Here is a 20,875-nt window from a genome sequence, read left to right as displayed (position 1 = left end):
TACATAAAGTCCATGGTCATGGGTGTGGGTTAAATAATATTATTCTTTTTACATCCTTAAAGAAGATCTTGTAAAATCCTTACTCACAATACCAATGATGAATTGGATGACAAGCAAAAAAAAAAAAAAAAAGAGGCTTGATTGATTGTTTATTAACAATATATTTTATTTAAATATGATTTTAGTTGTTCAAATGTTATCTTACAAATACAAATCATTCTGGATGATGGCGTTTGCCAAATGCCATGAACATAAAACATGAGCTCCAGAATTACTTTAGCCATTTGCTAAAGCTGACAAAATATTTCTTCTGGTTTTAGCTTGTTTTATTTTCTCACTCCCATTTCTTCTACTTACGCCCGTCTCCCCACTGCTGTAAGAGTTTTTGAGTGGGTGGATGTTTGACTAAGATAATTATGGTGGGCCAGAAAGGCAAAGCACCAAAAATAAATGAACTTTAAATTAAAAGACTCAACTTAACTGTGATGGATGTTCAGGTCAGACTGGGACTTTTTATTGTGCAGAACAACAGAACACATTTATGAGAGTAAAAACTCTGTTTTTTTCCTCTATATAGTCCCCTGCTACACTAACGCCCCCTAACATCAGAATTTCATTTAAATGGTGCAAAAGTTTTAAAGAAGACTGTACACACATGTGAATGACGTTCAGGACCGAGGTGACACCCTGCAGTCATTCCTGTAAACATTCATCGAGTGGAACGCCTGATCCTCGGTTAAGTTGCAGAAGCGACGCATCTGTCTGTAGGAACTGTACACACAATCAATCGCCAACACTTTCACTTTACAGCAACTCAGCTGGAAGTTATTGCTACATCCCCCGTACTATAGAAATGAAATTGTGTTAGAATTAGAAAAGTATTAGTAGTTTTAACAAACATAAAGTCGAAAACTGACAACTGTCCAAAACTGGCTGGTCCAACACTGTTGTTTCCTCTTGAAATGTAATAGACTTTAAGTGTCTTGAATTTAGCAGTAATTAAATTCACCTGCAATAACACAAAATTATATTTATATGACACTTCTTCATGAAATATTTAGGAATTAAAAGCTTTAAAGGCTTAATAATATTATATATTGTGTAATCGTAGTATATCTAAAGAAAAATATCATTCTGCATTGCAATAATAAGGGCTTGCTTAATTTTTGTACATTTACAGAAGTCTCTGGCTTCAACATAACCGTGACCAGCATTTTATGGAAATTACATCACGCATTTATTCACCCACTTACACTCCATTTGTCAGCCAAATGGACCGTTTTGGCAGCCAGATGTAAGTTGCTGGGCTTCAAGACATTGGAGTGTTTAAACCTCCACTTTAACACATGCCTGGCAACATGCTAGTGAAATTAACAGTCAAATTGAACGCTACCCTTTTCTCCACCTCCTAACAGGGCAGCGAAGAGAACTTGACCTTATCAGATGTTACACACTTCAGCATATTTCAGCACGATGACGTATTGACATGGTGCATTTATGGCAATTCGGTAATCTAGGTTAATTCTCAGATAAATGTTTGTAGAAATCTTAGTTCGGAATGTCTTCCAGATGTTAAGTGTAATCATTGGATCACGTGTCAGGTCACCTGAACTGATATGACAAGTGTGTGTGTAGTTTGCGTTCCACAACATAATAAAAATGTTTATTAACCATTTTGATTAGATTTCCTAAAGTCGGCCGTTCCACGTGAGTAATCAGCGTGTTTCTTTCCCGCAAACACGATATCCATCACTCGCTCCAGATGTTTGTTTGTGCTAAACTGACTAGATCAAGATCACGTGCAACGTTCACATCTGCACATCTGCATGGATGCAATGGATGTGGTCTAAAAATTCCCTCAGGAATATATTCCAACTGTGAGCCTGCTGTTTGGAGTAAATCTTAATAACCAGTTCTCGTTCTCTCTGTTTTGTCTCAAGGATCTTTTTTTCCCTTTTCATTTAATATCAGCAAACCTCAAACGACTGGACCGGCCTTCAAAACAGTACAATTAGTAACCCATTAGAAGAAAAATGTATTTTTAGTTGCCACATTTGCTAGACATCTTTTTGCTATGAATGACTGTGATATATTTATCAGCACTCAAATTCACAGCATGCACATGCCTCTGTTGTGTGTGTGTGTGTGTGTGTGTGTGTCTGTGTCTCAAGGGGCATTTCTTCCCTGAATGGAATTCCTCTGGCCTGATTTAAGGAAGAGTTTGCTCTTAGAAGCTCATCCAAACTATTTGAAGAGCATCTTGTAGCGTTTATTAAGCTTGATGAGTTGCCATTATTCATCATATTCATTGCTGCCTCAGAGGATTGCTTGCAAACTGCCAGCTCTTTGTGTGACTATAAAATGCACAACATTCCTGGCACATCAGCTGTGTACTGCTTTTGTGTTTTTAATGACTTCTTTTGCTACTTAAGGGAAAAAAAAAAAAAAGCTAAATAAATACAAAATAAAAAATACCACACGAAATGTTCCTTTTCCCGACAAGCCAAGACATTCTTAGTGTTGATTGTAATAATTGGGGACAGTGTATGACTGACGCATACTGTCCAGAGTTTCATCCGGAGATCAGATTACTGTCTGAGTCACTTTTCACATGTTCCCTTTGTGTCCTGATGGGTTTCGTCTGTGTTCTCTGATTTCTCTTCACCTCACCAAATCATGCAGATCATGAATCATTATAAATGGATCCTAGGTGTAAATATCATGAATCATTAATTAAAGGTGAAATCACTGCCCAGTGGTATACATATTGTTATTGATATAAAGCTTAACTGGCTGGATGCTTGAATTAGAAAGGCTTTGCAATGATGCTGGGCACATAAACTGCTTTCTTATTTAAAGTGTTCAGTAACATGAAAGGTCCCATATTTTATTACTAAAAAGTAACTAAAAAGTAAATTTTGCATATTGGCCCCCTTTGTCACCTTAAGTTACACCAATAATTAAAACAAAGCATCACTGCTAAGATTTCAGCTTTGATTATCAAACTGTCCATCCATCCATCTAGTAACCTCGGTAGTCCGACTAGGGACTGTGGAGGCCAATGGTGACCATTGTATGTATTCCCATTTTTCTGATTGTGGTAAGACCTCAGGTCAACATTTACACACTCTATCACACTCCATCGGCAATTTGGGAACGCCAGTTAGACTAATCTGCAAGTCTTTAGACTGAGACAGGAAGCCGGAGGACACAGAGGAAACCCACCGAGCGCAGGGAGACTGCGATGCAAACTCCATGCACACAGACCTGAGGTGGGATATAAACCTGGACCCTGGAGGTGCAAGGCGACAGTGACCACTAAGTAACCACTAAGCCACCATGCCGATAATTATCAAGCTGTGTGTCTTAACTAGGCAAGGCAAGGCAAGTTTATTTGTATAGCACATTTCATACACAATGGTAATTCAAAGTGCTTTACATAAAAGAAAAGAAAATAATCATGAAATGAAATAAAAGATAATAGCAATAAGACTTTTTAACGAAAACTTTTACATTTCAGTTAAAATAAAAATAAAAACAGTTTGCAACAAAACTTTAAACAAATTAAAATTTTATGAAAAAAAAAAGACTTATTAAAACTAATATAAAACATAATTTAAAATAAAAATAAAACAGCTTAGGGTATTAGATAAACATAAAATAGTGCAGTTAGTTCGGACGTAGCACAGTGCTCATTGAATAAATGCATAGCTGAACAGATGAGTTTTGAGACTAGATTTAAACTAACTAACTAACTAACTATAATTAGGACAAATGCCAACCTGCAAAATAATATTTTCCCCCCTTCTAAAACTAAATGAATCATGTAACAATCCCAGATTCTCAAGCATTGACTTATGTTGTAGAACAAACCTTGGATGGGACACCAGTCCATTATAAATTTTAAATTGAATTGCTAGTCAAATGTGTAAGTTTCCAATTTGACTTATAGTTATTAGGCTTCCTTTGTTCAATTTGGTACTCTTAGTGATGAGCTTTTAGGAGCCCAAGTTCAAAGTCTTACTTGTCATGTTTTCCAAATTTCCCTGTTGGCTTACAACAGTATCACACAAGGATCATAACCTTCTAAGATATGGATAAATTCAAACAATTCAACCATTCAGTTTTGCCGAAATCGTGTTCGTCCTCAGGAGCCAGAGAGGAAAAAGTGCAAACCATAGAGCATGATCCTACAAACTGATTTAACTGGCAATTATGATGATGGCTACAGCCAAGATAGCATGGAAATGTTGACATAGAGTTTGTTTTACATTTTTCAGTTTTGGTTCAACAGTAGTTGGTGCAGACGACAGCAAAAAGACCTGGAGAGGAAATATATTGTGTTCGTTAGTTAACAGGAGCTCTGTTTCCTGAGTACTACATCAGGATATGCTATTCAAAAAGTCACATACGGTTTAACTGTTTAAAATAGACCTGGAAAAAAGAAATTAAGCTTAAATTTAGACTACCACCTTAAGTTTAGATTGCTTCATTTTTGTGTTATATGTCTCTTCATCTGTGTCCTGATGGATCAATGAAAAACAAAAATAACTGACTGTAAAAATAACATCCAAGTTAATCATTCTTTTTAATTCATTTAGTGCTTACTTTAATCATTAACTTCAATAATTAAGCATAGGTAATCCTCCCGTGGTTATGCTTGGCACAATACCCACTGATGACATGTTATTGACTAGGCTACCACCAGAGCATCAAACTGAACACACTCTCTACCAGTTAAGATGATCGTTAACTTTAGAGTACTTAAAGGAAACTGTATTCAAGTTAGTTGAATCTACAGTTTTCATAGTTACTACTGTAGTAGTAACAAGCTAGTAAGCTAGTAAAATGTAGTAAATCTTTTTTTTTTAATCATCCAGGGGTTGGTCCGAGAGTCCTATATGGCTTCCAGAAAGAAACAGCAGTTAATCTATTAAAGCAAAAGTTCTCAATCCAGAATCCAGGAACCTTAGCAATGCATGAAGCATTGGCATTTCTTTAAAAATATCTTCATTTCTTTTAGTGATGGAATTTCCAACCCACTATTAATAATATACCTTTTTATGTGTTTATAGAGCACACAAAATGCTCACATTTAAATATACAATTAAGAACAGTACGTCTTAGGCACCCTATTATTTTAGTACCTAATTTGTTTGTACATGTTTGTTCTATGACTTTATTTTCAAAATTCAATTCAATTCAAGATTCAAATACCTTTATTAATCCCAGAGGGAAATTGCTTCCAGTAAAACAATAAATTCGATTTCTAAACCTTAATATTCAAGCACTTACTCATCATACTGCTTTATCCTGGATCCAGGGGGGCCTGGAGCCTATCCTACAAGGCTCTGGGCATTAGGCAGGGTACACCCTTGACAGGGTGGCAATCCATCACAGGGCACACACGGGCAATTTGGGAACACCAATTAGCCTAACCTGCAAGTCTTTGGATTGTGGGAGGAAACCGAAATACCTGGAGAAAACCCACCAAGCACGGGGAGAACATGCAAACTCCATGCACACAGAGACAGGAATCGAGCCCGGACCCTGGGGGTGCAAGGCAACAGTGCTAACCACTACACCACTGAGCCGCCCTAATATTCAAGCAAAAACAAACAAACAAAAAAAAAATGCTTGGAACAGAAAGCAGCATATTATTTTTAAAAAAGTGAGAAAGAAAAAAAGATATGGATTTTACTTGCATGAAAAAAATAAGCAAGTGTGACAAAGTCTTCAAAAGGACTGTGTCTGGTTCTGCAGCTTCTTCAGTAAAACTAAGCAGCTGTTTTTTGCACAAATTTACTTTGAGATTAAACTTTAGGGGAAGGCTCGTCACACCAATTATTGACTTTATTACTTTAATTACTGTTTACTGCTTTTTCATGCTCTCCAGCAGTTATTTGCACTGTGCACAAGATTTTTGCACAGTACTGTCCATCATACAGGGGTTCTCATATTTTTTTATATAAATACCTGATTATAGAAAATTCAAGAACCTCTGCACTAATCCACATGGCACAAATTCATTTCCACAGGAACTGGCTTGGAATGTGGAGCTCTGAGAAACAGCCAGATGGCAGAATCTATGGTTTAAATCGATCTAAATTCTCATAAACGTGTCAGTGACTGAGAAACAGAAGACAAAGGTGCCTGTCCTGCCCTACCCAGACATTTGTTAGTAATTAGGCCAGGACAGGACTGGCCAGCAGGAACATATACTTACTCTCTCTCTCTCTCTCTCTTTCCTCTAACCCACTCCATCTCTCCCTCCCCTTCTCTTGGTCTTTCTCTCACTGAGAAACGCACACACACACACACACACTCACGCCAATCTCTGTTGTGTCTCTCCAAACTGCACATGTTTCTTAGCTCTGCGGAAAAGAGAGGCACATCCTGGATCAGCTGCTACATATGCAGTCTTCCTTAAACATGTAGCACAAGTAGCAGCTCAAAGTGAGTTCCGATTACAATAAAGTGGACCTGATCTAAACAAGGATTTTTATTTAAGACTCTCGAGCAGCTGTATACCGAAACAGACGCTGGAGGACCTGTGAAGGCAGACAGCTCTCAAGACTTCCTGCTCATCACTTGTTCTCCAGAAACATCTTTATACAACAAATATGAAAGGTAAGAAGCAATCTTCAAAAAAGTCATTTTCTGTAAAAACCTGGAGGTGGTTTGCTATCGAGACTACACCACTCACCCTTCTCATTGTCCAGGGAAAGCCAGCATGTGTTGATTTTGGATGGAAGACCGGCTCAGAGAGAGGGGTTTAGATTAAACTTCCCCATTCTCAGCACTCGCACATTTGCTTTGGCATTTCAAACGAACTCCTGCATAAACAACATTGATCGAGCGATATTTAAGATTTATTATTTTTCTTTTCATTGGAAACGAAGCTGAGTGATAGCTTTTGAAGGCAGAGGCAGCATATGGAGAAGATTTGGTAAGCTGCTTTTATGGAGAAAGGGAGCAGGTAGGAGGTCTGTTTCTCTTTATTGCGGCTCGTATCACAGAGAGCTGTGGGAAAGGTGCTGGCAGCAGGTGTGTGACCCGAGATCCAGATCACATTCTGCAGTCTGGGCATGAGTAAAGACATAGTTCATGTGTATTCACAGGTGCTGTAAAGTTATGCTGGACTAATTTGACTCGGTGCCGTGGTGAACATCGTTTGGTCGTGGTGAATAAATAAATCTAGGTATTTCTGCACTGTTAAAATTTGATACCAGTCAAGGCTCATGTTATTTGTAGTGTTTTTGATTTATTACTTATCAAACGATCTTTTGTCAGCAATACATTTGTGTGTTCAATCTTCCTTCCCTGCACCTGTCAGTCCAATGAAACAGGCGGGGTTTTCAGTGCCTTTCAGTTCCTGTAAAGTGGGTGTGGCCTCTGTGCTAGTCTGTTCAAGGAAAAGAAATGTTGCCTCGAGATGCGGTAGCTCCAGTACATTATTTTTGGCCAGTCCAAAAAAAAAAAAAAAAAGGTGTATCCATTACTCCTGTCAGTCCTAGTCAAAGCTTTGTGCTTGTTGAAATGATGAGATAGGGATGACTTTTGTTCATGTCAGGACCAGGAAATTAATTTGCCTGTCACACATATTGATGGAATGGGCTTTGTGCCTATCAGTGCATTAAAGGTGTTGCCTTTAATTATGTCAGCCCCAATAAATGCTTTGACCAGGTCCGTCACAAGGATGGATGGATTTCTGGACAAAAGGAATAAACAAGGGATGACCCTTATGTCTGTCAATCAGTCGTAATGATATTGATGTTGCCTAGTAGAGTATGAGTCCAATAAAGGAGACATGGCCACATTGTCAGTCAATTAAAGAACCCAAGTTCACTATCACAAGGAGAACTTGTGTCAGTCCAATGAAGAAGAGATAATCTGTGGTTCTGTCAGTTTTTGTTAATTGACTATGAGTTTTGTGCTTCTTTCTAATAAAGAGGGTGAAGCTTAGTACCTGTTTAGTGAAGGATAATGTACCTGGAATAGTAAATTTGTACCAGGGGATGATAGAGGCATGTTCTCTAAATACTAACTTGTAGAAAAATATTGTTTTTATTTTTTTGTATTCCTCTTTGGACCCGCCCACAATCATATCACATTAAATCCCTGGCCTTGTAGCCCTTAAAGCTCAAAGCATTTAACCATTTTTTGCTGTTTTTCTTTTTTAAATAAACATATATAGGGCTCAGGATTGTGCCAGATCCTTTTTCAGCACAAAATAGGCAATATGATAAACTGAATTTTAGTTCATTTTAACCAACTACCCAAACATGACTGAGCAAAAATGTAAAAAAAAAAAAAAAAAAGGTGACCCTTTTTTTTTTTTTTTTACATTTTTATAGGCATAGAAATAGCACAGATACACATGATCATGTGTTTTCATGGTTGTTTTCAGTTGTTTCTATAACCAAAAAAGAATACTAATATAATACATCTTTGCAACGTCATTCCCATATTCCGTTAGTGGTAAAATCTATGTTAAAAGAGTAATAAAAACTTTTATTTTACCTTGCATATCTAAGAAATCTAAGAATTCCATATAAACACCAGCCTGTGTTGCCGGCATTAATCTTTGCCGTTTGAGTTTTAAGAGCTAAAGAGCATAATGGAAAATATGGACACCAGGAATATGCTAGCTATTACTGGAAAGTAATAATAAATCTAAGTAGTATGAATTTTATACAAATAAATAGAGACATATCCCATTTTCCAGATGTATTACTTCACTTAATGTTGTGTTGTGCCACAACTCGTGACCTGTGAGCTATTTGAAAATCTAACTTCTTAGTGTGGTGAGTTTCACAAGACTGACTATTCATGTATCTTGCAACATGTGTGGAGATAATGCAACACCATTGTTGCCCATATTGCAATTTCTTCATTAATATTCCCAAACGTCTCATGTTTGAGGCATGAATATCAACCCCAGGCAACCACACATGTCTGCTTTAGGTCGTTTTTTTCACTCTTTTATGAAAATGCATACACACATTCCTTGCATTTCATTTGCTTTAGAACAGGACCGCATGCTATTTATAAAATACATCTGGAAGAGTTTGTTTGTTGACGAGCATCAAGGGGGACTTGTCATTGTGTGTTGCAAAAGGCCTTCGTTTTGCATCTCTGGAATTTCTGTAAGACGTCTATAAGATTAAAATGAATGCACAGTAATTTATTTATTCATATATTTTATTAAAACTTTACATATCTCTGGAAAGCTTCATCCCAATGCGTTGCATTAAAAAAACACTTCTGACACACCATATGCTTTGTGTTTCCGGCATCCCGAGTGCTTTTAGGTTCCTGGGATGTGTTACGCAGAGCTCATCATAACAGCATGTGACTGCACCACATTCAAATATGAACTTTCTATCATAACAGCATACATATACACTTCTATTTATTCAAAATACAAGCTAGCAAAAGCTGTGATTTGGGATGTAGCTCAGGAACTAACCCCCAAAGAGCTCAGGTCTGGAATGTGAGAGCATGCTGTGATTGTTAACCATTTAGTAAACCAAAGAAAAGAAAAGAAAAGAAAAGAAGAACAAGAGTTTTTTTTTTTCCTTTGCCAACTAGTTGAAAGGCTTATACTTGGCAAAGAGTGTGCACTGGCTCACGGCTGGCAGAAAAAAAAGCCCCTTTCATCATCACAGTCTTGATTTCAATACAATCAGCCCTCTCCAGAATTACTGAACAGAACAGATTCAGAGATTATATGTAATGACTATACAGAATTCATATGGATGTGGTTACTCACTCAGCATTATTGGGTTGAGCAGAAGGTCACGTGTGTAACAACCTCCTCACATCTAATGCTCTTGTTTTTGCCAAGCAGACAAATCACCTTTACTACGTCCCTCCACCTACACCTGTGTATGAAACTGTTGAGGGTTTAAGATTTTGATATACATACTACATACCCACTTTTTAGACCTAACTATTAGATTTCAACATGGCGTTATGGGTGGGGTTCACTAGTTTTCCTGATTTTGGCCTACTGATAACATTTAATAATGCAGATATTGTAATTTTTTCCTATAATATCAAGACATGCTTTAGTACAGTAGCTGGGTACTGGCCAAGTCATAAAAACTAAAAGGTGAATTGTACTACATTTTAGAAATCTTCCATAGTTTCTGATCAGGTGCACACTGGAGCCAGAGCCTATTCTAGTGGGACTATGCAGTACCTTGAATGGGAATCCAGTATACTGTCTCTCCCGCACACATTTCGGGTAAAGTGAGAATTATGGACGAGTGATGCATCCAAGCCAAACCTTGTTTTATTTAGTTATTTATTTTTGCAGACTTTCACTCACTCAAAGTCTAAAACCATTCGAGGAAAGCACTAAATACCAACATCTGCATTCATGAGCACATCGACACTGATCATGAGCAGAATTAAGAAAGCAACTCCATGGCCCCCGCTGAGATCTTCTGGATGGCTGCAGCTTTGTCTGGATTTAATCTTATGATTCCCAGTGGCAGAAAGAAACATAAAATACAAGCAGCTGTATTTGCATTTCCATCCAAATGTAGCTTTAAACATAATACAATGAACCTACAATACTTTAAACCATACTAACAAAACCTAAAACTTTAAACCATGATGCATCACTGTGCATGCTGCACATCTACACAATCCATAAACACAGGTTTCCGCACTGTAAACTTGTTTAAGTATTACATCAAAAGACAAACTGGATTTTAGATGTAAACAAAACTCTCCTTAAGTTTTCCGACTTCAGCAAACCTTCCATTTCCTGAAGTTTTCTCAAACATTTTGATCCTTCAGGATTTGTACAGTACCTTTAAAGGCTGCTTCTGTTAGAGCCACAGCACTTTTTCGAACGTAAGCGTCTGAGCTTGTTTTTGGAGCAGATGACTGCCAGCCCAGAGGATCTCCTGAGTTTTCCTCTGTGTTGTTGGCAGCAATAATAGGCAGTGGCTCAGGTTGGGTCTGTTGATCCTGGAGATACCTGCGAAGCTATGCACTGGTAAAAGTGCAGACAGTCGGCATTCCTGCACATTTTTTGGGTCTGTTGGAACAGTACTTGACCTCGAATAGGCCCACACACTCGGGCGAATGACGCCCTGTAGCTGGCCTGTACACCATCAAATCCGCTGAATTTAATATAAGTGGAAACTCACTCACTCATTCTCTATACCACTTATCCTGTTCAGGGTCACAACAGGCCTGGAGCCTATCCTAGTAGACTTGTAGTGTTTATCCTGGTCAGGGTGTCAATCCATAGCAGGTCACACAAGAACACACATCAGTAAATTTGAAAAGGCCATTTAGAGCCTAAGCTACATGTCTTTTGGACTAGGGGAGGAAAATTGGAGAAGACATGCAAGCTTCATGCACGGAGGCAGGCGTTGAACCCTCGACCCTGCAGGTGCTATGTAACCACTAGACCACCGTGCCACCATAAGTGGGAACTGACTTTAAAAAAAAATGTCCCAGATCTACAGCATGCTGTTTTTCATTTTTTTGGAATTATGTGCTTGTGCTAAATTTTCACCATGTCCAAAGATAATTATATACTGTATGTGGTACATTAAGGTTATTATGAGCTAATAGACTTAAAACTGCACACTTTAGCATAATCTAAAAAAAGCCATTAAGCTATTTTTCATGCTTTTTTGTAATCTGTCATATCATGGATGACCGATTCTGACTATTTAGATTGGTGTTAATACATAGCGGTGATTATCAGAACAAACTGTGTTAGGCTAGTAAGCCAAACTTAAACCAACTTCTTCAAAACCTGCTGGATCCAGCTGGGTATAGAGTTTAAAAGACGACTGCGGTACTCTGGCGTCACTCACTCAATCCATGCCTGCTTGATTGTTTCATGAAGATCATGTATAAAATAAAAAACTTTCACAAATTATTTGAGAATTCCCTAGTTGAGACATTTTTGAGCGCAGGTGGGCACCCCAGCTTCAGAAAGTAAAAGTCATGCCACCTCTATTAAATAAACCAGCTCGTTCTAATTATCACGACTCTTTAGCCAGATGGGTGAGAACTCATCAGTGACATCACCTGGTGTTTTAACAGGGAGAACTACGATAACTGGCATACTGTATGTTGTCCTTATACTTTTGTCCACCAGTGTAGGACAGCTAGTCATTGTTAGGGCCATTGGAGAACATGGTTGTGGTTGTGTATACGGTTAGCCAGATACAAAGAGATTAGTCAGATATTTAGTTTGTGATCAGTTTGTGTAGAAAAAAATGAAACCCATGTAAAAATCAAAAAGATGCTGGAGTGTTTTTGGTTTTAGAATGAATAAAAAGTTTCCAGAAAACTTCACATTTTCTTATTCAATAATAGATTTAATATGGCTTGTTATCTATCAAATCTCTACTAAGTTTGACTGTACACGAGTTCCACAATCCGGTTCTTTAGCATCTGTTAATCGACCTTTGGCCCAACTCGCTCTGACTGATGCTTGGATCATCTACAATGTGTTTTTGTAATTCAGCAAGCGGAGCCATTCCTGTTAGACCCTTTGTCTTCAAGCTGTTCAAGCTCGGTTACGCTATTCTTATTCTTGTTTCTCCCAAAAGAACATATACATATTTTTCCTGATGTTCTGATTAAACCACACTCATATCTCTGATTTCATTTTCTTGTATTACTGCATAGCATTTTAGGTGCCTTATATGACATCATGGTTGGAAGCAAGCCCAAGTCACATTGTTAGTGTTGTGGAAGGCAGGACTGGTAGGGTTATTTTTCCTTTTATATGGGGTAACAGGGATTTTGCATGGGTTAATGTTTCATACAACGGTCTAAAATTTTTTAGACAGCTTATTCCAAGCTCAAATCGGATATTTTGATTGTTAAGAAGGTGATACAAAAAGAAAAGAATGGACAGGATTAGGAATGAGTATTAGAGGGACGGTGCAGGTAGGAGGGTTTGGGGATAAAGGTTTGGAATCACACGCTGATCTGCAGTCATGCTGAGTGTTAGGAGTCTGGGACTTTGTTCTAAGATAGCAAAAGAGGTGTTAATAATATTAATATGGAGTTCACTTTCCTTATTGAAGGCTCAGGTCCAAATCTGTCTGTAGAAATTTCAGGACTTTTTCTTTTCCTATATAATAACATTTCAAGTTTTTTTTTTTTCTTATCTAATGAATACAAATTCCTTTTTTTCCCCCAGAAAGTTTCAGTGGCTACGAGAACCAGCTCTTCAAAGGTACTGTAAAGTTTTTCTCTTTTTCATTTCTTCCATTATTTGCTCATTGATTAGTAGTTTACATTTTTTTTTCCTCTTATGATTTAAATCCACCCGTTATATTCTGTGTTCTCTCTCGTCGGGGTGATGGCGAAGATGGAGAGAGTTTTAATGAGGAGTTTGCAACATTGATAACAGGCCATTCTTTTATCTGCGCTGTTATTCATCCATTAAACTGAAAAGCTCATCCAGTTGTGTGTCTTTTATCTCGTAAATAATCTCTGTTCTTAGAGGAGGACCTGACCGGAGAGGAGGAGGAGATGCCTCCCTTCAGAGGTTAGACAAACAATTATTCTGTGAGAAAACACCCAGAATATTACACCAGCGCTAACATTATGACAGATGTGTAACTACGTGCATGCTGAGAGAACATTCAAAACAAAGCATGATCTTACTAAGCGTAAATACATTAGAGGCCAGGAGGACAGAGAAGAAAATGTTCTATTAATGACATGATGATGAATACGATATTAAACTCTAGAAGATTAGTGCTTGTGTGTGAAATGTTCCAAGAGAGCACAGCCTTTACAGTGTTGTTTATGTCCCTGCATCTGTTCCATACAATTTTCGTGTAAACTCTTTAACATCTGACACAGGCTGTATTGTTAGGCTGCATTAAGTAGAAAATCGACTCCAAGTTATGTCATCACATGGAGAATTTTTGTAGGGTAGAACTTTGGGCATAGGTTTAACATTGCTATTAGTTTCAGTGGTTACTCTTATAATGGCACCACGAATCTCTTGAAAATGAGCTTATGGTTTGGCACAGGGATCCACGCAGTCAATACTTGTTTGTGTCCACAGGAAGAACCCGAGGGGGTTGTGTGAAATGTCAACAGACTCGCTCTCTCCAGCTGGCGGTCAGAGTTCTCTACGGCTTCTTTGCCTTCATAGTCATCACATTGACAGTCCTGGCTTCTCTGGGTGAGCTAATGCTACACTGGCTAAGATATGATTCATTCATTGGTCTTCAGTAAACAATCCACCCTGATCGGGGATGACGGGTTGTGCCATCTCAGGGCACCACACACACACACACACACACACACACACACACACACACACACACACATATTCATTCACCCAGAGAGAAAATGTATAACCAATACAGGCATGTTTCTGGGAAGTGGGAAGAAATCGGAGAACCTACTGTAAAGACAGTCCACAGACAAAATTCTGCAAAGGCAGGAACCCCAGCACTGGCTCAGGTCTAGGACTCTGGAGCTATGATGCAGCATGCATATCATGGCATGAAAAAGCAATACAAATAAGCCATCACACTGTCCACTATGGCATTGGTTCCCAGCTCTGATTCTGGAGCAGCCCCTGTCCTGCACATTTGTTTTTCTTTGCTTCCAGGACACCTGATTTAACTAATCAGCTAAGATTCTGAATAGGAGATGCTGTAGCAGAACTGGGAAATTACAAAAACATGTAGGGCAGGGATTTCTTCAGGACAAGGGATTGGAACCACTGGACTATGGCTACCATGTAATTACATACCCTTAAAACCCCCATGTTGCCATTTGTCATAAAAAAAAAAAAAAAACAAGTCTCGTATCAGCAATTAATTACTCAAAGCTTCACACTTTCACCACGCTTAATTTCACAGCATGTTCAATTACTTAATGGAATTGTAAAGCACAAATAATGCTGGGGGTGGGGGGTGGGGGGTTGGGGGTCGTCTTCCTTTTCAGCCTTTACTCGGCCTTCAAATGTGTCTCTCCAGATGTATCTCAAATTCCAGCGTAAAAAACAGAATTTTAGAGCAGAGCAATAAATCTTTGGTTGCAGATTTACAGATAACAACACTACGGCCACAACCAATTCCAAAGCACGCTCAGGACTCGGTGGTGATCCTGACTTTTTATACAAAAAAAAAAATAGGCAGGATACAAAAAGTGATCAACAAATATGTGGCCTAATGGACTGAAAACCAAATAAGTAGAAAAACCAGATTCCAACAATGTGATTGGCTGTTTCAGCTAAATTAAAAACAAGATTGCGTAATGGTGAAACACATCTGTTTCCCATTCCTCACATGACCATCGTGGGTGTGAAAAGCAAAGGCTTTAAATTACCTTTTAAATGGTGCGTATTATTTCATAAAATCCATCATGAATTACGCAAAACATGTTCGATACCAGAGGACTTATACTAAAATTTATCATTAATAATCACAGTTGTACAGCTGTAAGGAATGATTATTCATCATCTTGTGGTAATCAAAAAACAATACATATGCATGTTGTCAGATTGTAAATTATCACTGCATTACTGCAACGAGCATTTAAGGCTTAGGGGTTAGGTCATATCGAAACATGATCTAAAAAAAATACTGCTATTCTCATAAGAATTCTCACAGTAGTTGTGATTCTATTGTAAAAGTTAGCCCATTATCATTAATATGTAACATCTGAAATGAATGAAATAAATGTATGTTTTCAGTTTTTAGGAAGGTTGACAGCTTATCTGAAGAGGAATTGCTTTTTCAGAAAAAGATCCAGGGGAGTACTCAAGGTAAGATTTTAACATTTTTATATTCCTATCGAAGGAATTTGCTCATGGAGACAAATGTAAAGGTTCTACTTCTGTAACAAATTAGGGGGCAACATCATATTATATAAACCCTATGGATTAAGAATTGGATGTCACTCAAATTGCTATGCATGTGAAAGCAGGAGAACAAATACTTTTGGCAATACTACAACCCAAAATGAGAAAATAAAAATATTTTTTATTATATAATATTATAAATATATTTTTTTTTACTATAAAAATACTTTCTCATTTTACACTTAGGTAAAGTGCAAGTTTAAAAATTGAAATAAAGTACTTTTATTTATTTATTTATTTATTTATTTTTATTAATTAATTTATTAATTTTTTACAGATTTTAGCACCTTGAACTGTACAGAATGCTACAATGCAGTTCAATTCCAGGAAGAAATCCTCAGACTCAAGAAAGAACTCGAAGACCTTCAAAAGACGGTTGTGGGTCAAGAGCAGTCACTAAACCAGACTACTCAGTCGCAAAGTACTTTAAAACAATCCAGTAACAGGATGATAAGAGATGTCCAGGCTTATGGGATTACTGTTAAACGAATAAACCAATCTCTTGAGCAGTATCTCAATCAGGTAAATGGTTGGCAGGCTGTTATCAATGAGACCGATCAGGGCATGAAGACGTTGGTCCAAGACCAGTTTGATTTAAAGGCTACTGTGCAACAAGTTAACACTACTGTCACACTTAGTGCCTTGTGGATTGAGGCTCTTAAGAGAAAGGCCGAAGAAGAGGAATTGGTGTTACAGAAAATAACCAAAGACTGGCAGAACTACAGCAGAACACTAAGTGGACTCAAATCCAATTCCAGCACCAATGTCCAAACAATGCGAATCATTCAGAATGGCATCTCTGCCACACATCAGAGAATCAGCATAAGCTCAGATATGGTGCATGAACTTACATTACAGGTCATGAACTTGCAAATACAGCTGGATAACATGTCTTCCTACATTGACGAGCATGAGGAAAACATGCATGACCACCAGTATCATGCCAAGTACTATGAAAATAGGACTGAGGAAAGGTTTGTGACACTGGACACAAGAATGAGTTCCATTGAACTAGAGATTGAGACCATTGCCTCCAGCATTAATGCTACAGTCACCCATGTTCAGAGCATGTACAAATACATCAACATGGAAAGCTCATCTTGCCAGACAAAGCTGAGCGGCCACACAGAGGACTTGCAGAATTTAAACAATACTGTTTTGCTTCTGCTGAATCTCGCTGATTCTTTAAGATCTCAGTATATGATGCTTAATGTCCGTCTTGATGTGGATATGAGGAACATCTCTATGGTTATGGAGGAGATGAAGCTGGTGGATACCAGTCATGCCCAGCTGATCCAGAACTTCACCATTGTTAAAGGTAAACTTTTTTCTAGGGGTATATACCAACTGATGTGGTAAAATCTAGCTAAAATTCTAATGAATCTGTTTTCATTTTGCAGGTGCTCCAGGTCCACCAGGTCCAAAGGGGAACAAGGGTGACCCAGGACCATTAGGTCGTACAGGATCAACAGGGATCAAAGGGGACAAGGGACGTTTAGGTGTTCCTGGTCCTGTGGGACCAAAGGGTTTTATAGGCCCTAAAGGAGCTCAAGGGGAACCTGGACCTTCTGGAGTCAAAGGAAGCCAAGGACTAAAAGGAGCCAAAGGATCCTTGGGACAACCAGGACCTAAAGGTGAAAGAGGGCAGAAGGGTGACATGGGAGTTGCAGGCAAAGATGGATTGCAAGGGCCACAAGGACCAACAGGAATACAAGGGCAAGCGGGACTCCCTGGCGTACATGGGATTCCTGGGCCTAGAGGAAAACCTGGACCTGCTGGCCCACCAGGTCCACGTGGACCTCCTGGACCACCAGGGGACGTCACCTTGGGATGAGAAATGCTTAATATCCTCGTGTTGTGATATCTCAAAAACCACCTTGCTGGAAGCGCAACAATTTATGAATATGAATGAACATTTTGAAGTAAATATAACTGCATACATTCTATATATGGTCCACCATTTACAAACCTTATGTTCAATATACATTCCTCAGGCTATAAACTGCGCATAGATACCCAATAGTTCATACGCATCGCATGACTATGCACTTAGCACCATGGTGGTTGCCTTGTACTAATGGCGGAAGACTATGTAGGTCTTACTACAGCACAACACTCTGGACATTTACAGTTTATGTTTTATGGTTGAACAGATGTTTTGAGAATGTCTCTGAATAATGAAGCGGTATGTTTTAATATTTGTCATGGCCTTTTAATCGTTTTAATTAAGAATTCCCTTACATATCATGACAACAAATGTTAAGGCACTTTAAACGTTAATACTGTTCGCGATCAAGCCATTCTTTTAAAATCAGATTTATTTTTTTATGTACACCATAACATATTCGGAGCAGGTACTCTGAACAAAATATAAGAACATGGAATTGTGAGATTTTTTAATTATTAATCCAGTGACAAAAAAGTGTAAAGTACAGTGAAAACCATAAGAAAATGCAAACTACAGCATAAACACTACATTTTTAATCTACATTTTGCTGATTTTTATTTTAATGTTATGAGAAAAAAAACATAGTTAACACATTTTATGTTTTCGCGCAGCATTACTGTATACACTGTATATGAGTTTCATTTTGACAGGAGTGTTTTGAACACTGTGTTTAATAAATAAAACCATTTCTTAATTTGCCAAGTGTTCAACAATGTATAATGTATAATGCTGCTTTACTCACCATCGTCTACAGTGATGTAAAACCGAATATAAGTTTTGCAAAAATCAAGAATTTCTGATGTGCCTTTTATGATTTAAAAAGAAAGATAATACAGTACAGTATGTAGTATAGGATATTAATGTTCTTTGTGCATAACAAGAGAACCATGTTGTTATGAGATTTTTTATGGCAGTCTGGGGCCTGTTCATTATAAACTAAATTCAATTTATAAAAAAAAAAACAAAAAAAAAACATGCAAACAAGAGGAATGTAATTAACTCTAAATGATGCTCAGTTGTTTGACGTTGAGTCAAGCATTTTAAAGCTTTTTGTGCAACAGAATCGGGTTATTAAGTGCAAGTACAGACTCTACAGCATCACTTGTCTGCTCAAGAGGCATGTAAATAACTTATAACTTTGAATTAACTATCAAAAATATGCCAGAAGATATATATATATTAAAATCCTGAATTAAAGTTTTAGTTCTCTTTGATGTGACAAGTGGAGTACAAAACAAACTTCTATTATGTTAGTGCAGAAAGAATTCACTCGAGTAAACATAAAAGTAGTCATCAAGGAAATAAATAGTCTGGTTAAAACTATGTGAATAATGTTTTTTTTTTGGGCGAGGCAGTGGTGCACCACAAAAAAGTTTAAAGCACATCTTTGAAAGTTTGGACACATCTTCTAATGCCATGGTCTTCCCTGAGTTTTATTACTTTGTACATTGTAAAACAATGCTGAAGGCGTCCAAATTATGCGATAATCTCCTTTGAACAGTTGATATTGAGATGTATCTGCTACGTATGTCCTGTAAAGCCTTCATAATGGCTTTAATCTGAGGTGCTGGTTATTAATTAGTGATTTCTCAGGCTGGTGACTCTAAATGAACTTCTCCTCTTCAGCAGAGGTAAATTTTGGTCTTGCTTTTACATTTAGGCATTTGGCAGACGCTCTTATCTCATTACACATCTGAGCAGTTGAGGGTTAAGGGCCTTGCTCAAGGGTCCAACAGTGGCAACTTGGTGGTTGCAGGGTTTGAACCTGGGATCTTCCGAACCGTAGTCCAATGCCTTAACCACTGAGCTACCCCTGACCCACCCCTGACCCCTGGCTTTTCTGGGATGGTCTTCTGCAGAGCCAGTATAATCATGGGGCTTGATGGGTTTTGCAAATGGACTTGACAATACTGTTCTTGCAAGCACTATTCCAGAACAGCTGCCCTGTGTGTCTTAAAATAACGACTGACCGTTATTGTTACATAATTACCTAATGCCATATATAGTTTATGTACAGTAAAAATCTAGGCAAAAAGGCAGAAAGGTATTAATCCAAAGATGAGCGAGAGTCATAATCCAAATAAACAGTCCGGGTCAAACACAAATCACTAGAAAAATCACACAGTTAACTAGATTAGTAGCACACTAGAGAGATACTAACGGCAGGCATCGATTACAGTATGTAGTAGATATCAGGGGACAAAACAGAGGTCTGGAAGTGCCGACTTGTTTCGGGACAACAGGTATCAGTCCTGCACTAAACGGGTGAAAAGTACCAGAAAATTCAGTGCCATGTGCAGCTGCTGCAACATATGCTGAGCAGATTTGACCTGTTTACAAGCTTTAAAAACAAAAAGAAAATGTCACATGACTATCCATAAAAAGAGACAGCTTTCATATAACTTATTATTTACTGTAACTCTAAATCCAGAGCCTGTGCCAAGTGCCATGTGCCTGTTGTTTCTATTTTTTTTTTAAGTTTTTCTTCGTTGCACTTAAGAATGTAATAGATGTGTGGGGGTATAATTGTAGACTATTGTAATGTGGTCCATTTGTGGTTAAAGTTCTGCACTAGTGTCTTAAGGTTTGTTGATTAAAAATCCAAGGAATGTCAAAGAGCCACTGTCGAACAAGATCTTCAACCTTTCACTGCTTAAAGTTAAAGTGTGTCTTTTTCTTTTTGCAGAAATAGATAAAAAGTCCTAAAAATAAGGTAATCAGCTTTAATGTAATCAGTGATATTAATATTTCAGGTTGGAGCCCACATGTTGTACAACTGTTCATAACATCGCTTTTACTCAACATTTTGATTTCACTCATGGTGCAGGTTAAACTTCAAGCAGATATCTAAATACTGCAAAGGTTACATACTGTAAAACTCTGTCCAGTGATTGATTTAAGACGTGCGCGGTATGTTGTCAATCTTGCGGTTTATAATCTAGCAGCCAAATTAAACAGTTAAATGCATGCGCTGTACGCGAACATAACTGCTCATACATTTTGATTTCATTCAAAATTGATTTCAGTTTCGTTTAATTCTGTCG

General features: G+C 37.9%; 1 protein-coding gene across 1 annotated transcript; it reads left to right on the top strand.

Annotated features, from left to right (window-relative positions):
* The first annotated feature begins 6,316 nt into the window (after window positions 1–6,316).
* scara3 (scavenger receptor class A, member 3) lies at window positions 6,317–18,525 on the top strand. The gene is made up of 7 exons (XM_053489044.1): window positions 6,317–6,630; window positions 13,193–13,228; window positions 13,499–13,543; window positions 14,072–14,191; window positions 15,716–15,787; window positions 16,161–17,201; window positions 17,284–18,525. The coding sequence occupies exons 1-7, from the start codon at window positions 6,624–6,626 to the stop codon at window positions 17,715–17,717; spliced, it is 1,755 nt and encodes a 584-aa protein (XP_053345019.1). The 5' UTR covers window positions 6,317–6,623; the 3' UTR covers window positions 17,718–18,525.
* Window positions 18,526–20,875: the final 2,350 nt, after the last annotated feature.

The sequence above is a fragment of the Clarias gariepinus genome, chromosome 27 (genome assembly GCF_024256425.1).
Source record: "Clarias gariepinus isolate MV-2021 ecotype Netherlands chromosome 27, CGAR_prim_01v2, whole genome shotgun sequence".
NCBI classification, from domain to species: Eukaryota; Metazoa; Chordata; class Actinopteri; order Siluriformes; family Clariidae; genus Clarias; species Clarias gariepinus.
The sequence above is the reverse complement of the archived record's forward strand: the minus strand, read 5'-3'. Positions and strand labels throughout refer to the sequence as shown.

Excerpts from the sequence above, each read along its gene's own strand:
- scara3 (XM_053489044.1), top strand. Across the intron at positions 14,192-15,715 it reads GACAGTCCTGGCTTCTCTGG|TTTTTAGGAAGGTTGACAGC; the intron begins GTGAGCTAATGC and ends GTATGTTTTCAG. Across the intron at positions 15,788-16,160 it reads GATCCAGGGGAGTACTCAAG|ATTTTAGCACCTTGAACTGT; the intron begins GTAAGATTTTAA and ends AATTTTTTACAG.